The 21,713-nt window shown below is 41.2% G+C and overlaps 1 protein-coding gene across 3 annotated transcripts; it reads right to left on the bottom strand.

Moving 5' to 3' along the window:
- Positions 1-2,738: 2,738 nt before the first annotated feature.
- Positions 2,739-12,701, bottom strand: AQP4 (aquaporin 4). Of its 3 annotated transcripts, none has more exons than XM_065890568.1 (5): positions 12,608-12,701; positions 8,920-9,334; positions 7,861-8,025; positions 7,499-7,579; positions 2,739-3,533 (listed from the first exon to the last, which is right to left on the bottom strand). In XM_065890568.1, exons 1-5 carry the CDS (start codon positions 12,637-12,639, stop codon positions 3,255-3,257), a joined length of 972 nt encoding a protein of 323 aa, XP_065746640.1. In that variant the 5' UTR covers positions 12,640-12,701; the 3' UTR covers positions 2,739-3,254. The 3 variants fall into 3 exon arrangements, with proteins under 3 accessions (XP_065746640.1, XP_065746641.1, XP_065746642.1); XM_065890569.1 differs by lacking the exon at positions 12,608-12,701 and adding an exon at positions 11,596-11,628 and having other exon boundaries at positions 3,058-3,533; XM_065890570.1 differs by lacking the exon at positions 7,499-7,579 and having other exon boundaries at positions 3,255-3,533; positions 12,608-12,639.
- Positions 12,702-21,713: the final 9,012 nt, after the last annotated feature.

The following is a 21,713-nucleotide window of genomic DNA, read 5'->3' as shown; positions in this document are numbered from 1 at the left end:
GATCACTGGGATTGATTCTAGCATTTGAATTTGCTATTCTATTTTGGAATTTTCTGGTTCATTATGGAGTTTAAACCAGTAAGTGAGTTGCTTGGTTTCACGACCTAAGAATATTCTGTGCTGTTTGGAATCAGACCTCTAATAATTAGATAGCTTAATTCCATCATACATGTTAGTGACATATTTCTCATCTTGTAAAACCTTCAAGACTGAGCCACAGTTTAAGCCAGCACCTACCAACTGCATTAGGAAAAGGGTCAGACGACAGAAAGTATAAGAATTTATGAAAACATCAAGTGGCAGAGACAAAGTGTAAGAATCTTACATTTAAGCAACTATTTAGATACCAGAAAATACTTCCTTCCAGTATAAAAGTTGAGGACTCTTTGAAGAAAATGTCCTCTTCTATCATGAAAACATACATCCAAATTCTGGGCTCCCAATTTTAAAGAAAGCCCTGCAAACTTAAAAATGACGTTTACCCTTTGTACTCTTTTGACAAACTATATACATTTGCAGTGTAGGGACCACCTTACAATTTGGGGGATGCTTGTTGTACTTTTCCTTAGGGAAGAGATGGCTGGCATTGTTTCCTGGCTGGGTATAATTCATTTATGTTCTTCCAGTTTTTTCTCTCTGATCTCTTTTCTGTATATCTGTCAGCAGTACTCTCCTGGGAGCAGTGCGATGCACTTCATTAATAAGAAGGGATTAAAGGAAAAAGCCCCAGTCTCCTAACACACTTGGATAATTTGGTGCCATCCACAGGCAAAAGACCCCTGCTGCATAGATGTCATTAGAAAGGTACAATTTCATTACTTTTTACTGGTAGAGCCTTGAGTGAAATGTATGCAGGGAAAGAAAAGTGCAAAAGCTTTCATTGTCTGCATTCCCCTAAAATAGTAGTATGCAAAAATATACTTTATGGTTTTTACATTTCTATGGCCTTCCTTAGTAGTCCTTGAACTCATGCTCTTATTAAATATGGAGCAAAATAAAGATTAAAAGAAAATTTTTTATATCCTTAAGTCACAAATGAAATGTATATATATATATTTTTTTTTTCTTAACTAACACACTTGCTTTGAATACCTACTATGTGTCAGGCACTCTGCTCGTTGCTGGAAAACAAATGGCAAAAACATCATTCATGAGGGTTTTTTTTTTTTCCCCCAGCACTAACTTATTGAATGCTTTAACTGAAGTGAGTATAAAAGTGAGGGTATTAGAAGTAAACCACATGGCTGAATAAAAATGATCATAAACTAGTAAATTGTAAGTGTATTTGGAAAATGTTTCATTTTTTTCCTTGCTAACTTATTTTTGAACTGACATGTTTGCTGATGGTTGATAGCATTATCTTTTGAGCTGAACCACCCCCAGTTTTAAGCCTTTAAGGGTATATTGTGCAAACATTTGAAAAGATCCATCGTTAGAAATACACCCTAGTTCCTATAGATGGTGCCCCAAACAGGAAGCAGTGTGCCTCAGTGGTGGAGGGTGTGGCCAGCCACCAAAGGGGCCTGGGATTTAGGCACCTGCCAAAAAGATGTCAGGGGGACTCCCAGGGACTCCACTGGTGTGGTGTCTCTCTGGGAACCTCGTTCATTACTTTCTTAGCACCGAAGAGAATCAGATTTAATAGTGGTCCTTTATCTCACTGCCACACACACACAGCTGCCATTAACACCAAAAAGTGGCACACAGTTGGAACTGTGAGTAGGAGAAGACAGCCCTTGATTATCAGCTATTTACAAGCCACTCTTTGCAGTGATAGATTTTTGCTTTACTATTAGCTTTTGTTCAGTGAAATGGACTTTTTCAGCTCTTTAAGATAAAGGCTAGACTAGACATTTAAGATAATAGAAACTGGGGTTTCCAGAGACCATTTTACTGACATAAGGCAAAGCAGTATGGGAAAGAACAAGTTATTTTGAAAAATAAATGAGTCAGTAATGAAAATGCTTAAAAAAACCTATAGTATCTCTACAAAGGAAAGATTGGTCATCTAGTCAGCTTTGAATACAGAGCGTTTTGATGCCCCCGCCCTTTTATTTTGTGGTCATGTCGTTCCTTGTCTCTCATGCATTTTAATTCATTAAAATATTGATGTGCATAGTGAAGATTATCAACAAATGTCATGAAAAGTGGGAGAGTATCAGTGATTGGGACTGGCAGGACTAGTTTACACCTTCTAGAACGAGCAGAGCTTAATAACAAAAAGTCAGGACTCAACTAGTTATGTTCTTGCTATCAAAAATATGTCTCAGCTAATGTTTAAATATAGTTAACCAAAATTACAAACAAACAAAATCCCCAGTTTTGCCAATAAATTAAAAAAATAAGCAAAATTGTTAAGTGGTTAAAAGCTTAGATTGTTAACCTCATGTGGTGTATTTGAGGATGTGCACTGAAAACAGATCAACTATTTGAAACCAGCATGCAGATTTTCTTTTTCCTTATGATTTTTGTATGATGGTAAATTTCCACCCACCCCCATAAGATCTTACAAGTCTGTTTGTCCTGAATCTCAATAGGTGCCTTATGATGTGGAGGTTTTATTAGGTGGAACACATATAGGATTTCTGAACATTCTTTGAATTTCTGGGCTTTAGTTCCATATTACCTTGGGCAGTGAGGAGGAGGAAGGAATATTATGAATTGGAGTTTGGGTTGAAAGTTGGATATTTGAAATATAAATGAAAACAATTCACTAGCAATGACTCTTGTTAATATTCTTTTGCCGAGGTAGTTTAACCTAGGGGAGCTGGTTATAAAAGAGCTTGTTGTATTTGCTCTCTTGGATGTGCATGACTCTGACATACTCTGTATTTTGCCATTGATTAACTTGATTTAACAGAATAAATATTCAAATGAGGATTGACAATACTGGTTTCGTGGGAGAGGAGGAGTAAGCTGATAGGTATGCCTGTAAGTTGTCAGGCAAGCCTTAACAAAATCTTGATACACATTTTAAATTGATTATTAATGAATAGCAAATAGATAAACTAGATACACATTGGCTTTGGGGATACTTCAAAAAGATTTTTTTTTTTTAGATTTGAAATTCATGATAGGTTTCTTTCATTCCTCCTTGGTAAATAATGAAATATTTACTGTCTAGACGGAGTAATATGACATGAAACAACAAACTGCACATGTCTAATTTATAACAAATCTGTTTCCTTAATGGGCGGAAGAAAATCTGAGGACAGTTCTAAGGGCTCTTGTCTGCTTTCAGTGCTATCTTCTAGTCATACTGAAGATAGCACCTCCCCGGATGGGTCTTTCCCCTTCTTTTCCTCACCCCGGTCAATGTCGATCACGTGCACCACTCCAGGTTTTAGAATCAAGTCGTCGGTCTCTACCTGGCTCCTGTTGTCCTCCACCTCCATGTAGCTCCCTTTTGTTTGCTGGGCAGCCTTGTTGAAGGCTTCTTTAAAACGACGTTTGAGTTCAACATCTGGACAGAAGACATACTCATAAAGGCCACCAGCAAGGACAGCTCCTATTATTGGTCCAGCCCAATATATCTGGGGGAAAGATGAAAGAGTTATAGAGTGTAAGTAGAGTAAAACTATTCCTTTGAACAAGGCACGGATATAGAACTTAGCTGGTTTAAATTAAGAGAGCAAATGTGGGGCTTCCCTGGTGGCACAGTGGTTAAGAATCCGCCTGCCAATGCAGGGGACATGGGTTCAAGCCCTGGTCCGGGAAGATCCCACATGCCACGGAGCAACTAAACCCGTGTGCCACAACTACTGAGCCTGAGCTCTAGAGCCCACGAGCCACAACTACTCAGCCCACGAGCCACAACGACTGAAGCCCACGTGCCTAGAGCCCATGCTCCGCAACAGGAGAAGCCACCGCACTGCAACGAAGAGTAGCCTCGTTCGCTGCAACAAGAGAAAAGCCCGTGAGCAGCAATGAAGACACAACACAGCCAAAAAAAAAAAAAAAAAAAAAAAAGTGGTTATTTTTTAAAAAAGAGAGAGAGCAAATGAGTCATGCATTAAAAAAAAGGAGAGAGAGAATTGGAAAGAAAATAAGAGAATACATTAAATCTACATCAGAGATCCATATATTGCTAAATAACATTTGAACAGAAAATAAGAAAAGGCTGTTTCCTCTTCTCTTTTCCTGCTTTCATTAATTATGTTCTTGCCATTTTCTGATAATCCTTACAGTAAAGATAGGTCCTCTTTGGGGGTATGACTTCTTCAGCTGAAATAGAGGAAAAATTTTCTGGAGAGTACTTTTTTTCTTAATATTGCCATCTTACATTGGTCTTTTGCATAATCACAACCATAGTACAGATTGTATCACTTGGGGCTTTAATTATTCAGTACAGCATGATAAATGGAATATGAGCTCGACCACTTAGCAATCTTGTTACTGCTTGAATCTGTTACACAACTTCCTAAACCTTAATTTCCTCATCTGCGAAACAGGGATAACAATAATACGTACCTCATGGGTTGTCAGGATTAAATTGAAATAATACTTGTAAAGTACTTCATAGTTCCAATTTCACTGTAACTTGCTCCATTCCATTGTTTCCTAGACAATTTAAAGATATATGGGACTAGGCTGGCTATAAGTCACTTTCCTCATGTTACATGATTTTCTCTCTCAACTTTGGTGATTTGATTTAAGAGAAAACCTCATGGTTTGGCCATTAATCTTCTTGCAGAGTGCTTTCATCCTCATGGTTCTTACACTGATGACTTGGTGGAAAAATCTGTACTGCATTTATGGATAATGGTTAGTTGAGGATTAGCCATTCCATAGGAATTTATTTCAATAACTGGAAGTTTCTATCATATTAGTTATGTGTCTAGAATAAAACAAGTTTTGAGTTTGGATAAACTTCAACACTTGCTTTAGAGCACACATAGGCTGTAGAATATTAGACATTCATTCAACAGATGGACTTGAGCAACAAAAACCCTGTTTATTGAGCACTCTTTCTCAGCTGGCTATACTCAGTGCTTTTCTTGTATTAACTCATTTAATTCTAATGATGACCTATGAGATAGATGTTATTATTATCCCATTTTATGGGTAAGAAAATGGACACGCAGAGAGGGTGAGAAGCTTGTTTAAGACTTCACGCTTAGCAAGTGATTGAGCTGGGATTTCAGGTCTGTCTGATTTCAGACCTCTCTTTTGAACCATTATACTGTTTTCTACGATACTACACTTCTCTCATTTGAAAAAAATCTGATGAATCCTTCTGGCTTCAAACACTCTCTGGAAATGAAGCTCACTTAGCATCCTCATTGCAAAATCTAAAGAAGAAATTCAAACTTTAAGCTGAAACTGAACACATATACTGTACAGGGAAATTGTTGACAAAGTGGCTGCAAGAACCTTATGTTCAAGTTCCTTATCTTGAACATGAAAGAAACCATGTCAGAGTTTACCTTCTCTATGCCCTTTCAAAGGAGAAATGAGAGCCCTCCTCTAAATGTCTTTGCGCTTTGTTCCTTTGGTAAGATCTCATTTGGTATGTTCTATTCCACAAGCTACAAATCCCGCAAGGGAGAAAAGGGACTGCTAAATCATTATGACACTTCCCCCAAAACACCTACGAAGAAGATGTCTAGCTACATGCTCTCAAAAATAAACAAATCTCAGTTTCAAGTTGCTATTCCCAAACTCATAATGCCCTTTAAAGTAACTTTTAAACTTCATAAAGGTAAAGAAGTTCTACTGCTAAAAATATAGAAAATCCAGAAAAGAAGACTAAAAAATGTTATTACACTACACACAAGATTCATCATTAATATCTTGTTATTTATTGTCTATCCATCTATCTACAGACATACTTAAAATTAGTTGTTAATTTCACACAAGCTTTGCTACAAAATGGACATTCATTTTCTGTAGGATTAAGTTTGTTATAAAATAGCAACAATGGGAAACCTTGGATTCAATCAACAGCTAAGGATTTTCTTGCTACTTAAATTTTAACTAGTGTACCACAACTCAAGTAATTAATAAAAACATATATTTTCATTCACGTATTAAAGTCCTCATGGATTAAAAGTTGTCATTTTTCTAAATTTTATTTACAAAAATTGTTTGAATAAGATGACCTAAAAGTTGTACTTTTATCATAAGATCCATATACTGCCCGTTACAAATTTGTATTCCCATTAATGTGGCAAATCTTTAGAGACATACATGGAAATATCAGTGGCAAAGTAACCAATCTCATGGGTGGTATTGTTGACTAAGTTTTTCATGTCTGGGTCCAAAACCTTGCTTTTGATCACTGACTCTCATGCTGTTATGTAATGGGATAGATTACTTTAATGGGATAGATAGGTACACTTTTCTTAGAAGTGAATGCATGTAGCAGTGGGGCAATTTCTTCTCATTTGCAACGTACATCAAGGTTGAGTGCGTGTGACTGTGTCAATAACCACTGTATGCGTGAGATTAAAACATAAGCGGCACCTACAATGGAAAAGAATCTGAGTATGTATAACTGAATCACTTTGCTGTACACCTGAAACTAACACAGCATTGTAAATCCACTACACTACAATAAGAACATAAATTAAAAACATAAGTGACATATTCTTACATTCATGACTTAAAAATAAAAGATGTAAAAGAGCATTCACAACATATTTACATGAAAATAAAAGTTAGCTCCATTTGAAGCTGGCTGACATACACCTATTTTTATTGGTTATTGTAAATTAGTGTGTAAGAGGTCTTCAAAACTGCCACATTATTCATTTAACGGATTGAAATTTCTTTTTGGTAAGAGACAATTGAAAAGAAATTGACTGTGGTATTTAACAATCGATACCACTGCTCTCTGGAAGCACTGTCCCCACGTTAAAAAGTAGGGTAGGCATGGGGCTGAGAAGTGTGTCTTTTCTGAAAGTCCTTTCTTTTTCCAGTTATGGTTATGGTGATAATAGCATAAATATTTGCACTCATTATTTCTCACCATCTGCAGTTCAAAATGCTTCCCACTCCCATACTATTAACTGGGTTCATGCTCTTATAAACAAAAAAGGTAAATATTTTTGCAATGGGCTATGCTTTTAAGCATTTCTCTTTCTCTTCTTCTTTTTTTTTTTTTTTTTTTGCAAGCATATTTTTCGTTATTGCTGGGAAGGATTTACTTTCAATTATTTAAACACCATATTCATTTCACCACCCTGATTTTAACTTGTTCCAGATAGGCAACCTCCATGTTCAATATATTCTGCTGAGGTCTGTCAGATACAGTGCCCAGAGCAGTGCTTTAAAAAAAAAAAAAAAAAAGACTGTCACTGAAGGTCCAGAACTGATATGAGATGTTTTGTAGCAGAACTGTCCTAGTCTCTCCCTAGTCTTTATGAAAGATGTAATAAATTAGGGGTTCAGAGTTGGGAGGAAGAGAAACTAGTGAGCAAGATAATGGGAAAAAAAGAGCTCTCTGGGTAATTGTCCTCAACTGTAGGAAAACAGGCACAATGAACATGGTGGTTACCCAGTGGTTTTCCCAATTTCCCATGATAACTGCAGGTCCAAAGGATCGGGCGGGGTTCATGCTGGCACCAGTGTAATTGATCTATAGGGAAAAAGAATACAACTTCAGACATTGATGAAACAGGGCTATTAACAGGTAGACTTCATTGCAATGTGCTACCATTTGCCAAGTCAGTTAGAGATGTCCAGATGTTAGCAGCCATATCAATGTTCTCATCACAAAGTTAGCAAAAAAATCACCTAAAATGGACAGACGTAGCTGGATACTAAAGAACTACAGCTGTGAAACATAACATCTTCATCCAGCTCTAGGGTGAGGATAAACAACATGGATCAATTACTTAAATGGGCTTGGAAACTTACTGCAAATAAATGTCCAATTGCAACAGAGAATCCAATTGCTAAAGCTATGGAACCAGTGACATCAGTCCGTTTGGAATCACAGCTGGCAAAAATAGTAAACACCAACTGAAATGTGATTATTAACTCCACCAGGAGACCATGACCAGCGCTAAGATTTCCATGAACCTGGAGAGAGAAAAATGCTCCATCTGAATTAAAGCAAGGGAACATTTTCTATGATAACATATCATTGTGAAAGGCACATTTTATCCCTGCAAAAACTGATCATTAGTTTGAGTCTTCTATCCCACCCCTAGTTGAGACACTTGCACCCCTGCCCCCTCAAAAAAGAAGAAATAAATTTCTATTCATTTGGGGCCATCACAGATAATTAGTTACTCTTACAATGACCAAGAGGGAGTTTGTGCTGAATGCCCTTTTCTACAAAGGAAGCGAAACATGCCACTCCTGCACTTAACTTATAAAAGAGTTTCTTAAGAGTCTTGTAATTTTATAAGGCAATGATTAAATCCATTAATTAGGTTTAAATTAATTAATATATATTTCAATTAAAATTTAAATCGTGTGTGGTCTTTTCATCAACCCTGGTGCTGACCTAACAAATGATATTCCTAATCAGCTAAGAACAAAACTAGGATCAAACGCCAATTTATTTTTTTAAGTGTGACCCTCGATGCAGATCACTTTAAACCTCAGGGACATGACAAGAAACAAAATTGTTCCTTTTGCTAACGAACCAACAAATAATTGTAACAAAAATGCCTTAAGTTAAATATATAGTCAATATAGTCACTGGGATAGAGAGAGAGAGGAAAAAAACCAACACAATTTTTGTGCTACCCAGACTTAGTGCTATTCAGGTTACTCAGTAGCACACAATGATTTCATATGATGTAGTCAGCGTGGCTGGAATCAGTTTTCACCCCTATCAAGAGTCATCAGACGTTCCCTGGGAATAAATTAGCAGTTTTAGGAAGGTCTCTTAAGCCACCAGTTGTCACTTAGTAGTCTATAAGAAGCCTAGAGTCCGAGTTTGAAAACAAGAGCTAAAGATGGTACCGTTGTGACTCCCAGGCCTCCCACCACACTGGGAGGCGTGACCAGATAGAGAATCCCGGCTCCGATGATGGCACCCAGGCACTGGGCTGCGATGTAGAAGACAGACTTGGCAATGCTAATCTTCCTCGTGCACACCATGGCCACCGTCACGGCGGGGTTGATGTGGCCACCACTGATGTGGCCAAAGCACTGGACCATAGTTGCGATGCTGAGTCCAAAGCAGAGGGAGATGAGAACCATGTCGACTGGTAAGGGCTTTTCTGCTCCACCCCAGTTGATGGTGGATCCCAGGCTGAGCAGGACAAAAATAAGCATAGCCAGAAATTCCGCTGTGACTGCCTTCCAGAAAGCTTGAGTCCAGACCCCTTTGAAGGCCACCATGATACTCTCTCTTCTACACAAAGGTCCACACTTACTGAAAGGAAAAACAAATCGGCATCAGAAGCTACCAATCCAAGGTTTATACCTTTAGGTGAGGATGTCCAGGCCCGCAGTCTTGCCCCACAGTAGGGAGACCACCCAGCCAAAAGTTATTTGCATACAGAGAAAGAATGCTTCTGGAAAATCTCCTTAATTACTTAATTATCTCTTAAGGAGATAATTAAGTAATTACTGTTATGGTTATTCTAACAGTAACTATTGTTATGTTATTCTATTGAGATTGTTATTCTAATTTCCTTTGAGTTAATATCCAAAGATCATCCAGTTTCACTGGAAAATTATCTGAATTGTCCCTAGAAAAGAAAACGTCTAAATCAAGTTCCTTAAAGAATTAAGAATAAAGTATATTTACCTTGTAGTCAATTCCCTCAGAGCAAGTTTTTACGTTTCAAGGTACTTTTTACATGTCATTTCTATTTGGAACCTACAGCCATAAAAAAGGGAAGTCTTTTCCAGTTCTGTCCTTTATGGTTCAAACGGCATTCTGGAAATGGATTTGTAGAGCTGACTGTCCCTCCTCTCCCCCATTGGAGACTCTGGATGAAGGCGAGTCCTGCTAGGAAGCCAGGAGGGCTGGAAGGCTGGAAGGCTGTCTTTGGAGAAGGTGAATCTTGTTTGGTGGGAGGGCCACTCGTGGTGACTGCAGGGCCGGAGCTGGGACCCGGGACTGGGAAGAGGACGCTGCCATGCTCTCCCCGGCCAGCGGGAGGAGTCCGGGAGCCCGCCCAGGTCCGGAGGCGGCTCAGAGCGGTTTCAACCGCAGGCCCCAGGGGAGCCGGAGCGCCTGTCCGAGGGCGGGGACCGGCCACCTGGGCGGGGCGGGCCCCAGGCAGCGCCAGTACACAGACGCAGCGGCCCCGCCCGCTGGGTACCAGGCGCAGGCACCTCACCCGGGAAAGTGCAACCTGGCCTCTGCGCACTTTTGCAGGGTTGAGGGACCATCCCCTCTTGGGCCTGACTCTCCACCCCTTGAAGTTTACCTCTCAGATAAAACCTACCAAAGGGGATCCTGGAGGCCAGTGTGTACCAGCGGCGCCCCAGGCACCCTGCCCGCCAAGTGCGGGGGACAGCGACTTGGGCAGAGCTGCGGCAGGCAGGTGGGCAAGGAGAGTGGGGCCAGGGAGACAATGGTCCTCAAAGCAGGAGGCTCCGGAGAGCAGTTTTTCTCTAGTGTCTTCCTGACGGCCTTCTGTAAATTCTGCTGGTGCCTCTTCCTGGGGCGGGGAGGGGGCGTGGGGCGGGGGAGAGCTTGCGCGCCTGTGGGCTGGGGGGAGGGAGGAGGATGGGTAGGGCAGCGAGGCAGCCTTTGGGATGGAAGACCCTTTCTTCCTCTTAATGTCTTTGGATCTTTAGAGCTGATAAGGGGTGGGGTTTGAGGATATTAATGGCAAGAAATGGCTAGGATTCCCCTTGGGAGGCAATGGCCCCAGTTACCCCATTATTCAAGACATTTGCCCTTATCCTTCGTCTGTGATAGTGCGGGAGGGGAGAAGCGTGGAGAGCATTTAGCGGAGACTCTCATCCCGGGGAATGTGAAAAGGGTTAGACAAGAAAGCCAGGTATTTTAACAGATTAGAATTATTGCAGCTTTCCCTCTGACGGGCTACGGAGCACGGGTCCTTCTCCGCACTACCCCCACCCCCACCCCACCCCCAGTCACTTACAGTCCCCAGGAGCCCGGGTCCGGGTGGTTGGGCAGTGGAGACATGCTGTACCAACAAGGACCAGAGGAATGCCGCCCTGACCTTTAGGATCTCGGCTCAGCCCCTGGTCTGACGTGGGGATTTGCTTCAGAGTTGGAAAGAAAAACCCATTTTCTGCCCAAGCCTAGGTGGCTCCAGAAGGGGACCAGCCAGCCCTGTCGCCAGCGGTCCCTTGCCCCAGTGAACTCCTCTAAGTGAATCATGTAATTACGAAAAACCCCAGCTGGGAGGACAGTGACATCACACTCCCTAGAGGAAGAGAAAATAGAGACAAGACAGGGAGGGTGGGAGGGAGGGAGATGCAAGAGGGAAGAGATATGGGAACATATGTATATGTATAACTGATTCACTTTGTTATAAAGCAGAAACTAACACACCATTGTAAAGCAATTATACTCCAATAAAGATTAAAAAAAAAAGGGACAAAAACAGCACTTGGAGCAGGGCAGCCAAGGTGCCCTGGGGGAGAAATGACAAGTATCCCAAAGGGGGAGAAGCTCACAAATTGAAAAAGCCTGGCTTCTGAACTCACCAGTGGCCCACAGCTGTAGCCGAGATGGCAAAGGGCAAGGTGCTATGTCAGGCGATGGTCCTCTGTGGCCGGATTTAGTGGGAAAAAGGAAGAGGACAAGGCAGGAAGCTAAGGCAGCCAGGTGGGCAGGATGCGGCAGGTCCCATTCCCAGCACAGGGATCTGGGAGAGGCAGGCCCTGTGTACAAGACGCCTTCTTGCTGCACCCTCTCCCTCACCTTCCCTGATCATTCTCTGTGCATTTGCCTCCCTCTCCAGAGACCTAATCTGAGAAGCTCAGTTGCTCTTTCAACTTCAAGCTTTTATCAGCCAGAGAAATAAAAACCCAACTCCCCAAACCCCCAAACAAGTAGACTCCTTAAGCAAGCCTTTAGCTTTCTTTGAAAACGTGCAAAACGCTGATCTCTTTCCAGGGCAGAGTGACCAACCTCAGTCGGCTGTGAACCCCGAAGTCCCCTGGCAGCACATACATACCTCTGGTTTGATATGCGCTCACCCCAGCTCTCTCACAGCCCCTCTTAATTATCTATCGTCAATGTTCCCTTCCCTGTTCACACTCCCTGGAAATGCATCATCACCATTTGTTTTGCTTCTTTCGCCCCAGAACAAAGGGGATTTGTTGATGTGACCGGGTTGTACAGAGCCGGACACATTACTTTCTAGCTGAACGCCCAGCCTGAGCCACTTCTGGACAGCTGAGGCCATGGGTGAGTAATTTTTCTGATGAAAAATACTACAGATAGGTTTACCTCCATAGGGTCATTTTCTTGTGCTTTCACAGGTCTCCAGTATCTGGAGGATTTTGCTCCAAAGCATCCCTTTTCTTCTGCCCTCTCTCTGCCTCTCCTCTCTTATGAATATGCCCGGTACCCAGCCCTGAAAGAACCACCCACCTGCCCGAGAGTTTCCTTCTAGATTCTGCCTGAGAAGGCACACGTATCTGTAATGAAAGAGTCAGTCTGAGTTTCATCTTTCGTCAGAGCATTGTTCCCTTAAGGCAAAGAAGGACTTACCCCCACTGCCTGCCTGCGGGTCTGTCACTCATGCCTCCTTTGGCTAGAGGGCAGCGCTCATTGCCTGCGTCTGGGTTCCCAGTGCACTGGGAGTCAGATTACGGCCACTTGTCTGATTGGGTTTGTGGAGTCTTAGGGGTGGAAAGATTCTGCACCATGTGGCAATCGCTACGTTATATATGAACTTGAAATGACTTTTTCTACCTGATCGCTATAGACACAGGGCATTTCAGGAACACGAAACGCTGGCTCACGTTAATGTTTCTTTAGCTGGTGACCCTTGAAAATGAGGATTTCCCTAAATCTTTATTTGAGTTCCTCCCACCACAGAGAATTGCTGAGAATTTGTCTTTTTTATTTTTGGTTACATGTATAGTTGAAATTGGGCAACTATTACAGCATGGATTTGCTTTATCCAGCAGTTGAGATGAATTGAGATTTCCGCTGAGGTGCATTTGTTTTTGAGTGGTAAAATATCCAGTGGGTTCTATGTGAAGTTTTTGTTCTGAGAAGCAGCTTTTTTAAAACATCTTTATTGGGGTCTAATTGCTTTACAATGGTGTGTTAGTTTCTGCTTTATAACAAAGTGAATTGGTTATACATATCCATATGTTCCCATATCTCTTCCCTCTTGCGTCTCCCTCCCTCCCACCCTCCCTATCCCACCCCTCCAGGAGGTCACAAAGCACCGAGCCATATCCGTGTGCCATGCGGCGAGAAGCAGCTTTTTAAGCACAGCAGAAAACTGCAGGTCTCTTGTAGCCTGTGCAGCACTGATTTGGATAACAGGAAATAAGGCTGCTGTAGAGTCTCACCTGACTGTTATGTTAACAATTGTTGGGTGAGAAGTGGCAAATTTTAAATATATAGAGGTTGGGTGGGCACAAAATTATTGGGAGCTCTAGGTAAATTTAATATCTAGAAACCTTGGGACAGGACTGACTACATCTTTTGTGGGATCCAGTGCCAAATGAATGCAAGACTCCTTGTTGAAGAACTATAGGAATTTCAAGTTCACAACAGCAGGACATGAAACAAAGTGTGGGACCCTTCTAAGTGCATAGGTGTGTGCCCATGAAGGCATCCTCGACTGAGGAGTTTGGTGAACTCTGGAAGGTCTAAGAATTAGTGCCTGTGTCACCATCTCATTAATTTTTTTTTCTTTAAATGGACCTCAGGTACCTAGAATTGGAATAATCCTAATCCTTGGTGTATGACACTCTGTCATCACTAGTACATGTATGGCCCTCTTTTATTTTATAATAGGTAATTAATTACTTAAAAAAATTTATTTGGTTGCACCAGGTTTTAGTTGCGGCAGGCGGGCTCCTTAGTTGTGGCACGAGTGAGCCTTAGTTGCGGCTTGCAGCCTCCTTAGTTGTGGCATGCGAACTCTTAGTTGCGGTATGCATGTGGGATCTAGTTCCCTGACCAGGGATCGGACCCCGGGCCTCCTGCATTGGGAGCGCCACGGAGTCTCATCCACTGCCCCACCAGGGATTAATTCATTAATTAATTGATTACTTTTAAGGTATATAATGAACATCCGTGAACCACCACTCAATCCAACAACTAGACCTGTGATAATAACTCACATCTACCTATGGGACCCTCCCTCTCCCTGCCCTGCCTCTCCACCTACCATCGCATCTCACGTAGGAGTTTTATTCAGAATGAGGTGTGGAAAGAAAGAAATACAGGAGAGAGAAGAAGAAAACGGTTATGTTTTCACATCATAGTTACAATTTTTTGTTTTCTTGTCTCCTTTGGGTCCTTGAGAATTGGGAATGGTTGAAAAGTGCTCATGAGAAAGAGGAATTACAATTCTGAGTGTGAATTGCAGAGGAGCTCTTTAATCCTGTTTCAAGCATTCTCAGATAACAAAGATTGAATTTACATCCTTAAGAATGTGACCGCACACTGATGGCTGTCCATCAGGGGTTTCAGGCTTTTAAAAATATGCTCCCTGAAAGTCACAACAAACTCTGGTGAGAGGGGAAGGGAGGAATTTATGGGAATCCACAAAGAACACTTTTCAAAATATTTCATGTTGATTCTTAAAGCTGTTTACCATTCAGATTTTAGAATGAGATTTTTTGTAAAGGTGCAAAACTTTTTTTATTTTGAAAACTTTGACATTGAGTCAGAAGTGTTTGCGAGGTCTTTGAACCCAAGGAACAATGTTGCGAGGCTTAGGTTTGTCCTCCAGAATGAGGCCTGTGGTCCTATCCGCAGGAACCACAGTCCTCCCTACAGCTGCCGGTCACTGGGGGGACATTTTTCAGGTCCACTCTTTGTAAGTTGCACTCAGCTCATTAGTATTCACTCCATGGCCTTGGCAGTTCCCAGCACCATTTTGCAAAGGGCCAGCAGAACTTGGTTACCACAGTTTCTCAGACCCTTTCCCTTTCTTCTGGCTGGCTGATCACTGCCAGTCCAGTTCCTAAGGGATGGCTGTTCCCATCCAGGGAAGGGCCACCCTAACTGGCACAAAGTCAAACTTATTAGTACTCTCGGCAGAGAGGTTCAAAACTGACCAGGGATTAACCCTTCACCTACTGGCGGTAGTTTTTCTTATTAGGTCTTCCTTATTATCCTTTTTATATTTGAGATGGTCTTATTGGTCTTCCGGCGACACGTTCAGTCTTGTGCAATAACCACCTACTTCCCTGGCTTTTCTTTAAACTAGGGACAGAAACTTCCAGTAGGATTGTCTGTGGCAATGCATGCAGCATATGATAATGGAAGGTATCAGCTATAATGCACTTGTGATGGTAGAAAAAGTATGAGGCAGGGAGCCCTGGCGAATATAAGTAATAGCTTCTAAGTTGACCTGTTTTTTTTGGTTTTATTTTTTTGCGGTACGCGGGCCTCTCACTGTAGTGGCCTCTCCCGTTGTGGGGCACAGGCTCCGGACGTGCAGGCTCAGCGGCCGTGGCTCACGGGCCCGGCCGTTCCGCGGCATGTGGGATCTTCCCGGACCGGGGCACAAACCCGTGTCCCCTGCATCGGCAGGCGGACTCTCAACCACTGCACCACCAGGGAAGCCCGAGTTGACCTGTTTTTGAACTGGCCTAGGCCTAGAGCCAAATGAGATTCGGGATCTAAATTTTTTTTTTTCCCATTGGTAACCTTGCAAGGGCCTACATTCATTTAAAGATGGAATAATAATTTATTGATGAAATCTTCTTGACTTTCTTACTATATAGTGCTCTGATCTTTAGGAAAAGGATAGTGACGTGGTACATTGATGTAAAATGAATCTTGTGTGTCAGGCAAGCTTGCGAGTTTTTAGTTGAATAGCTTTGTGAAGTTGTAGGTCAGTAACATATGAGAAAAATGAAAGAAGGGTAAATGAAAATTACCAGTACTCGGCAAAAACTGGTGATTGATGCACTTTGCTCCTAATTTTTAATCTACTGTATCACATTGTTATCCTTGGGAGCTGATGTGTATCTGTGGGATGTGTAGACCCCTTTTCCCATCCTGGCCCTCAGAACTTTTAGTATTTCTTCACGTGTTTGGAGATTGAAGACTAATTCAAACGCACTAAAAATGCCAGCAGTACCTCAGGACCAGACAGGAAGTGCCTCCAGGCTGGCAGGGACAGACTCAGTCGCATCTCACAAATCTTATCTTGCTTTTCATGAATCTCAGTGATATGAATCCTCCCCCAGAGCACTTATATATCATTATGTTCATTAAAAACAAACAGATAAACAAACCAGCAAAAGCAGCAGCAGGCAACCCCCAACACCACCACAAGGGGCTTCCGTGGACATTTGTTCCCTTTTCAAAGAGGGTTTACCTCACTGTTACAGTAATTCAGAGCGGTTGCTGGAGATATGGTTCACCACCGAAAGAGAAAAATAAAAATAACAATCAAAAAACAGCAAGGAACCAAAAATAGTTTGACTTAGCTTCCTTTCCTCAGTGAGGTGAATCTGACAAAACATGGGTCTTGGCAATGGACGTGGACCCTTTCACTCTATCGCTGCCCCTGTCCCCTTGCCCCATGGGGCCAGGTTTTCCCGTTTGGTTATAGCAGGCGCAGTTTTCTTGATTCAGGTCCAGGTGGATTGTGCTTTGGCTGGCAAGTTGTACTCTGCTGACATTTAAGGCAGGAATTCCCTGGGAAAATAGTCAAGAGATTCTTTTGGTCCTGCTGGCAGGGTTCCAAAAGGTTTAGGGTTCCCCTCTCTAGGCCAATGGGCAGAGAGAAAAGGAGGGAGGGAAAGAGAAACAGAAGGACTGTATTGAGTGACTGTATTTCATCCGAAGCTTGTACAAAAAAGCAGAAATGTGGTTGGATGACTGGATACTTTTCTTACCCCTTATCGCCTACCCAGCTACTATGACAGTTCAGAGTTTGGTTGGGCGTTTTAAAGGCTGCTCAGACATCCACAGTCAAAAATCTGTTTTCTGGGAAGCAAAGGACTTTGGGATCTAATGGGTTGGACTGAAACGTTTGGAATGGTCAATAATCTGTGAAGTGTAGTCTGTAGTAGTAATTGTTCCAAAATTTAAATTAAATTTGAACATATTAAAAGCCAAATCAACATTTTGGCAATTATTATCACTTATACAAAAAGGTTTGGAATCCTTATGTTTTTAATAGACTAAGGAAAATAGTCCCAGTTTCAAGGAAAGAGCAAAATGCTTAAAATTCTGTGTGTAGAAAGGGGGAGTAGACAGGAGGAGTAGACCGAAAAACTAGGCAGTTAAAAGAAATGCTGCCTTTTCTTAGAAAATGAACATTTTCTAAGAAAGGAGAAGAAAGGGTCATAATCTGTGACCATAAAAAAAATGTGATAGACTCTCAATGGTCTAGTTCTTTAAGAATTTTCTCAGATGACCCTTCTCATAATTCAGACTAAACTTTCTCTTGCTTCTTTCCTAAATGATCATACATCCTTCTCTTTAACCTCTGTATTTCCTTTTCTTGTACAATCAGAAGAAATCTACGTGTGAAGAAATTCACAGGACCTCTTAGAAGTGTCAAGCCTCATTGATGATTTCACCATACTTGAATATTCTTTTTTTTTTTTTTTTTTTTTTTGCGGTACACGGGCCTCTCGCTGTTGTGGCCTCTCCCGTTGCGGAGCACAGGCTCCGGACGCGCAGGCTCAGCGGCCATGGCTCACGGGTCCAGCCGCTCCGCGGCATGTGGGATCCTCCGGGACCGGGGCACAAACCCGCGTCCTCTGCATCGGCAGGCGGACTCTCAACCACTGCGCTGCCAGGGAAGACCAGAAGTAACATTTTAAAAAGAACCCTCTGTCTTATGGATTAATCCAGAATGTCTCAGCAAATTTTATTTAAAAAATAAGAAACTGGGCTTCCCTGGTGGCCATGGCCGCTGAGCCTGCGCGTCCGGAGCTTGTGCTCCGCAACGGGAGAGGCCACAACAGTGAGAGGCCCGCGTACCAAAAAAAACCAAAAAAAACAACAAAAAAAGGAAACTGCCTTTATGTCATCTCCTCATTAGCTCTTTGGGGAAGATAATAAATGACATTTATGTCTCCACATGTCCACTCAGGCCACTGAGTACGGCTGGAAAAAATAATACCATTGAGGATGGATAATTTTACAAATTTATAATTTCCAAAGTAAACTTACTCCTCAATGCCACCCAGAAATACTATTCGTCCAGAATCATCTGTCTCTCATTCCCTGGAAGACTATAAAAGGCACTTGGAACAGTTCTTTGCTCAAAAAGATAAAATGTTTTGGAAAGATGGAATTACAAAGCTGCCTGAAAAATGGGAAGGTAGTGGAACAAAAGGGTGAATACATTGTTCCATAAGGTTCTTAGTGAAAATGAAAAATGTGTCTTTTATTTTTACTTAAAAGCCGAAGGCACTTTCTGGCCAGCCCAACATTTTTTAAAATAACATTTTCATTTCTAATTGGAGGGACTTTTAAAAGAACAGTTTAGTGAACCAGGAACACACTGACATAATGAACTATGCTTCCCACTGCTATCTGAGAGGGATTAGTACAACAGAGCATTGTAACAAGGTCTAAACAGTTTTACAGACATACTCAACGTATAGTTCATAGTTTTGTTGTGATACTTTTCCATGTACAAGTCTTTATAATCACCCAAGGGGACATACAAAAATCACTTTATAAACTTTCAAGAGCAATACAATTCTTCATTGTTATTATTACTGCTAATAATTCCATTTAAAAAATGAGAGCTTGTTGAGTAAATGGAAGAGCTCTATAATGTCCTGGTAATACCAACATTATTATATCCTTCAATAGCAGATCACATTGAAGACCTCACAGAATAAGCATGCAAACTTCATACTACCCTTCTCATCCTGCACAACATTTTGAGTAGAAAAATTGTGGTACCATATGGCTCATGGGACGTCAGAGACAGAGATTGTTCGTGTCAGAACTTGTGATGTTCTCAATACCTTGACCTCAGCTACGATCACTAGGTCCGCCTGCAGCCCAACATCTACCCTCAAATGCCCCAGAGTGTTGTGTAATCCTCTGAACCTTTAGTTTTGGTGAAAGGAGAACAAGTGTTTCCATAGTTAGTGAGACTGAAGTCCTAAAGATTAGTTACCTGTCAAAATTACACAGTCAAAAGCTCTGAGCTTCTGTGGTTGGTTGTCAGCCAATGGTTATCTTACAATACTTGCTTTTTCGGGACTGAGACCATGTCATAGTTACTTGTATTCCTGCAGCATCCATGGTACAGAATCTTGGCAGGTGCTCAACAGTTGCTAGTAAAATAAGACTCCTGGTGCCTAGAGCACCAGAGACCAAATGATTTACACCAGATTATGCATGAAGTGGTCTTCTACTTGTAAAATAAGTGATCTTCACATCTGTGTAATTGGCATGTGTTGTATTGACTGGTGCTCTGAGAACACTCATAGGTGTTTCAAATATACTTGTGGTTTTCTAATTTATAGTAGTAATAGTCTTATGCATCCTTTATACTTTTTATTAATTTCTTTTGTCATTACTGTCCTGTTTTTTAATTTTGCATTAGATGTTCTAATAAATATAATCACTGAATATCATAAAAAATTACATAGTTGAGGACATGATCCAGTCCTAGAATTTGGGTCCTGAAGATTTCACTTTAACCCTTGGAATTTGTTCACTTCTACAAGAAAGCTGAGCTTTGATTTTTCTAGTTACATCAGAGCCTCACTCTGTAATACACTGAGTCAACAGGCCATATAATACCTTTTAAAAGAGAAAGTGAAAAATGAATCCATTTAACAATTTTTCCCCAGTAAAATTGCTGCTGTCCGTATAAAGCTAAAATAAGACAGCGAGATTGTCAACTGTCCAATCTTCTAGAGTTACATTTCAAAATCAACATTGGAAGCAGAATTTAAAAACTGTGTGTTTATAAAATCAGAATGTCAAGAGTGAAGTAAGCAACTAATCAAATATTTTAGGACATTTTGAGGTATCTAGAAATAAGTTAGCTTAAACAGTCTATGTTTCCTATGGCAAAACATTATAACTGTTAAAATGGTGGTGGTGGGCCTACAACGTTTTGATATTCTGTTCTATTTCTGTATGGTTGTAATATTAAATTGATAAGAAACTAACTAACTACCATAAATCCAGCTGGCTGGTAGTATGTGACTGCCCTTGTGGAGTGGCTTTGGCAGGGTATTGAGCACAGGGCTTTCCCTGGTTCAGCAGTGCAAACCCACCCTGGGGCCCTGTACTTCTCAGTCTTCCCTCCTCATGCTCTGGCCAGGTGTTCTCTGGCGCCCCAGTGCTGTTCCATGGGTCCCTCGAACTCCTCACCTTCCTGCTCTTTCCCCTCTCTTTCCAGGTATGACCTCAACCCTTGCATCACAGTGAAAACAAGCCTTCAGATGGGAAATCCTTTGAATTCCCTTGAACAAACCTAAAAATGCCTTGCATCTGCTAATGCTCTCCTCCTTACCAGTTTCCTATGGGAGAAGTATCCCTGCAGTGTCTTGGAGGGATTCCTTCAGTCCTGTTCTGCATCCCACCCATTTCTGCCTCCTAGTACCATTCTCTAATCCGATCTTGTTGATCAGACTTTACAGTTGAAAAATTACTGAACCCTCCAATGAACATTTTGTTTATGTGAACTGTGGGTATTGACCATTACCGTATGAGGAACTGAAACAGAGAATTTAAAAATTGTTTTAATTTACTTAAAAATAACAATAATAAACCCAGCATATGTCAACTAAATCGAATTTTCAAAGAAAAAGAAATATATTTATATTCTTCAAAGCAAAAAGATTAGTGAGAAGAGTAACATTGTTTTATGTTTTTGCAATTCTCTTTAATGTCTGGTTTAATAGAAGACAGCTGATTCCCCTTTCTGCTTCTCCGTACGATCTGTTGTGAAATGATTGTCTGGTTGAAGTATGGGAAGAGAATCCTGCCACACACATATATGGAGCCGGAAAAGAGAGGTCTATTTTAATAACTTTTTCAGATAATTGTAGATAATTTTCTTTGACAGTACACCAAAACTCAATAAGTGGTTGTTTTTTTAAAGGTTAGTGTCACTGTAGATGCTGAAGGCATCTTAATGAATTTTCATACCTTGTTACTTTAAAATCTATTCATCTATTTTTTACTTTGAACTAGTCTTCTAATAAGGCATCATTTTGAACATTATGTTTGGTCATTTGGAATCTGTTCATTCATTGACTTATGTGGATCTTCCAAATGTTGGCATACTTTATTTTATAATATCAAAACCATCATATTCATCAGTGTTACCACCAATCACATCAGAAAAGTATTAAAGTTTTGAGAGCTGTCAACCTCACAGTGGCAGACGCAAATTTTCCAAAACGATAAGTTTTTTGAAAGCTCAAATATTATTATTGGCAACAAATATTGTCAGTTTTTCTGGAAGTGATGGGCTCATTTGCTCATTTCCAAGAAAATGTCAGCCAATCACTCAATTTGAATAGCCGTAGTTTGTCAGCCATTCTTTAAAGGAAGAATGGTATTCCATGAACAAAGGGGCTGGTTCAGCTCACGAATCCATCAGTCCTGAAGATAGCCAGCACACTCCATCTGTAGCAGAAGTACTTTATGTATACTGCTCATTTTGTCACAGAGAACA

Source organism: Phocoena phocoena, chromosome 13, assembly GCF_963924675.1.
Source record: "Phocoena phocoena chromosome 13, mPhoPho1.1, whole genome shotgun sequence".
Lineage (NCBI taxonomy): Eukaryota > Metazoa > Chordata > Mammalia > Artiodactyla > Phocoenidae > Phocoena > Phocoena phocoena.
Note: the sequence above shows the minus strand (reverse complement) of the source record. Positions and strands in the feature narration are given on the sequence as shown.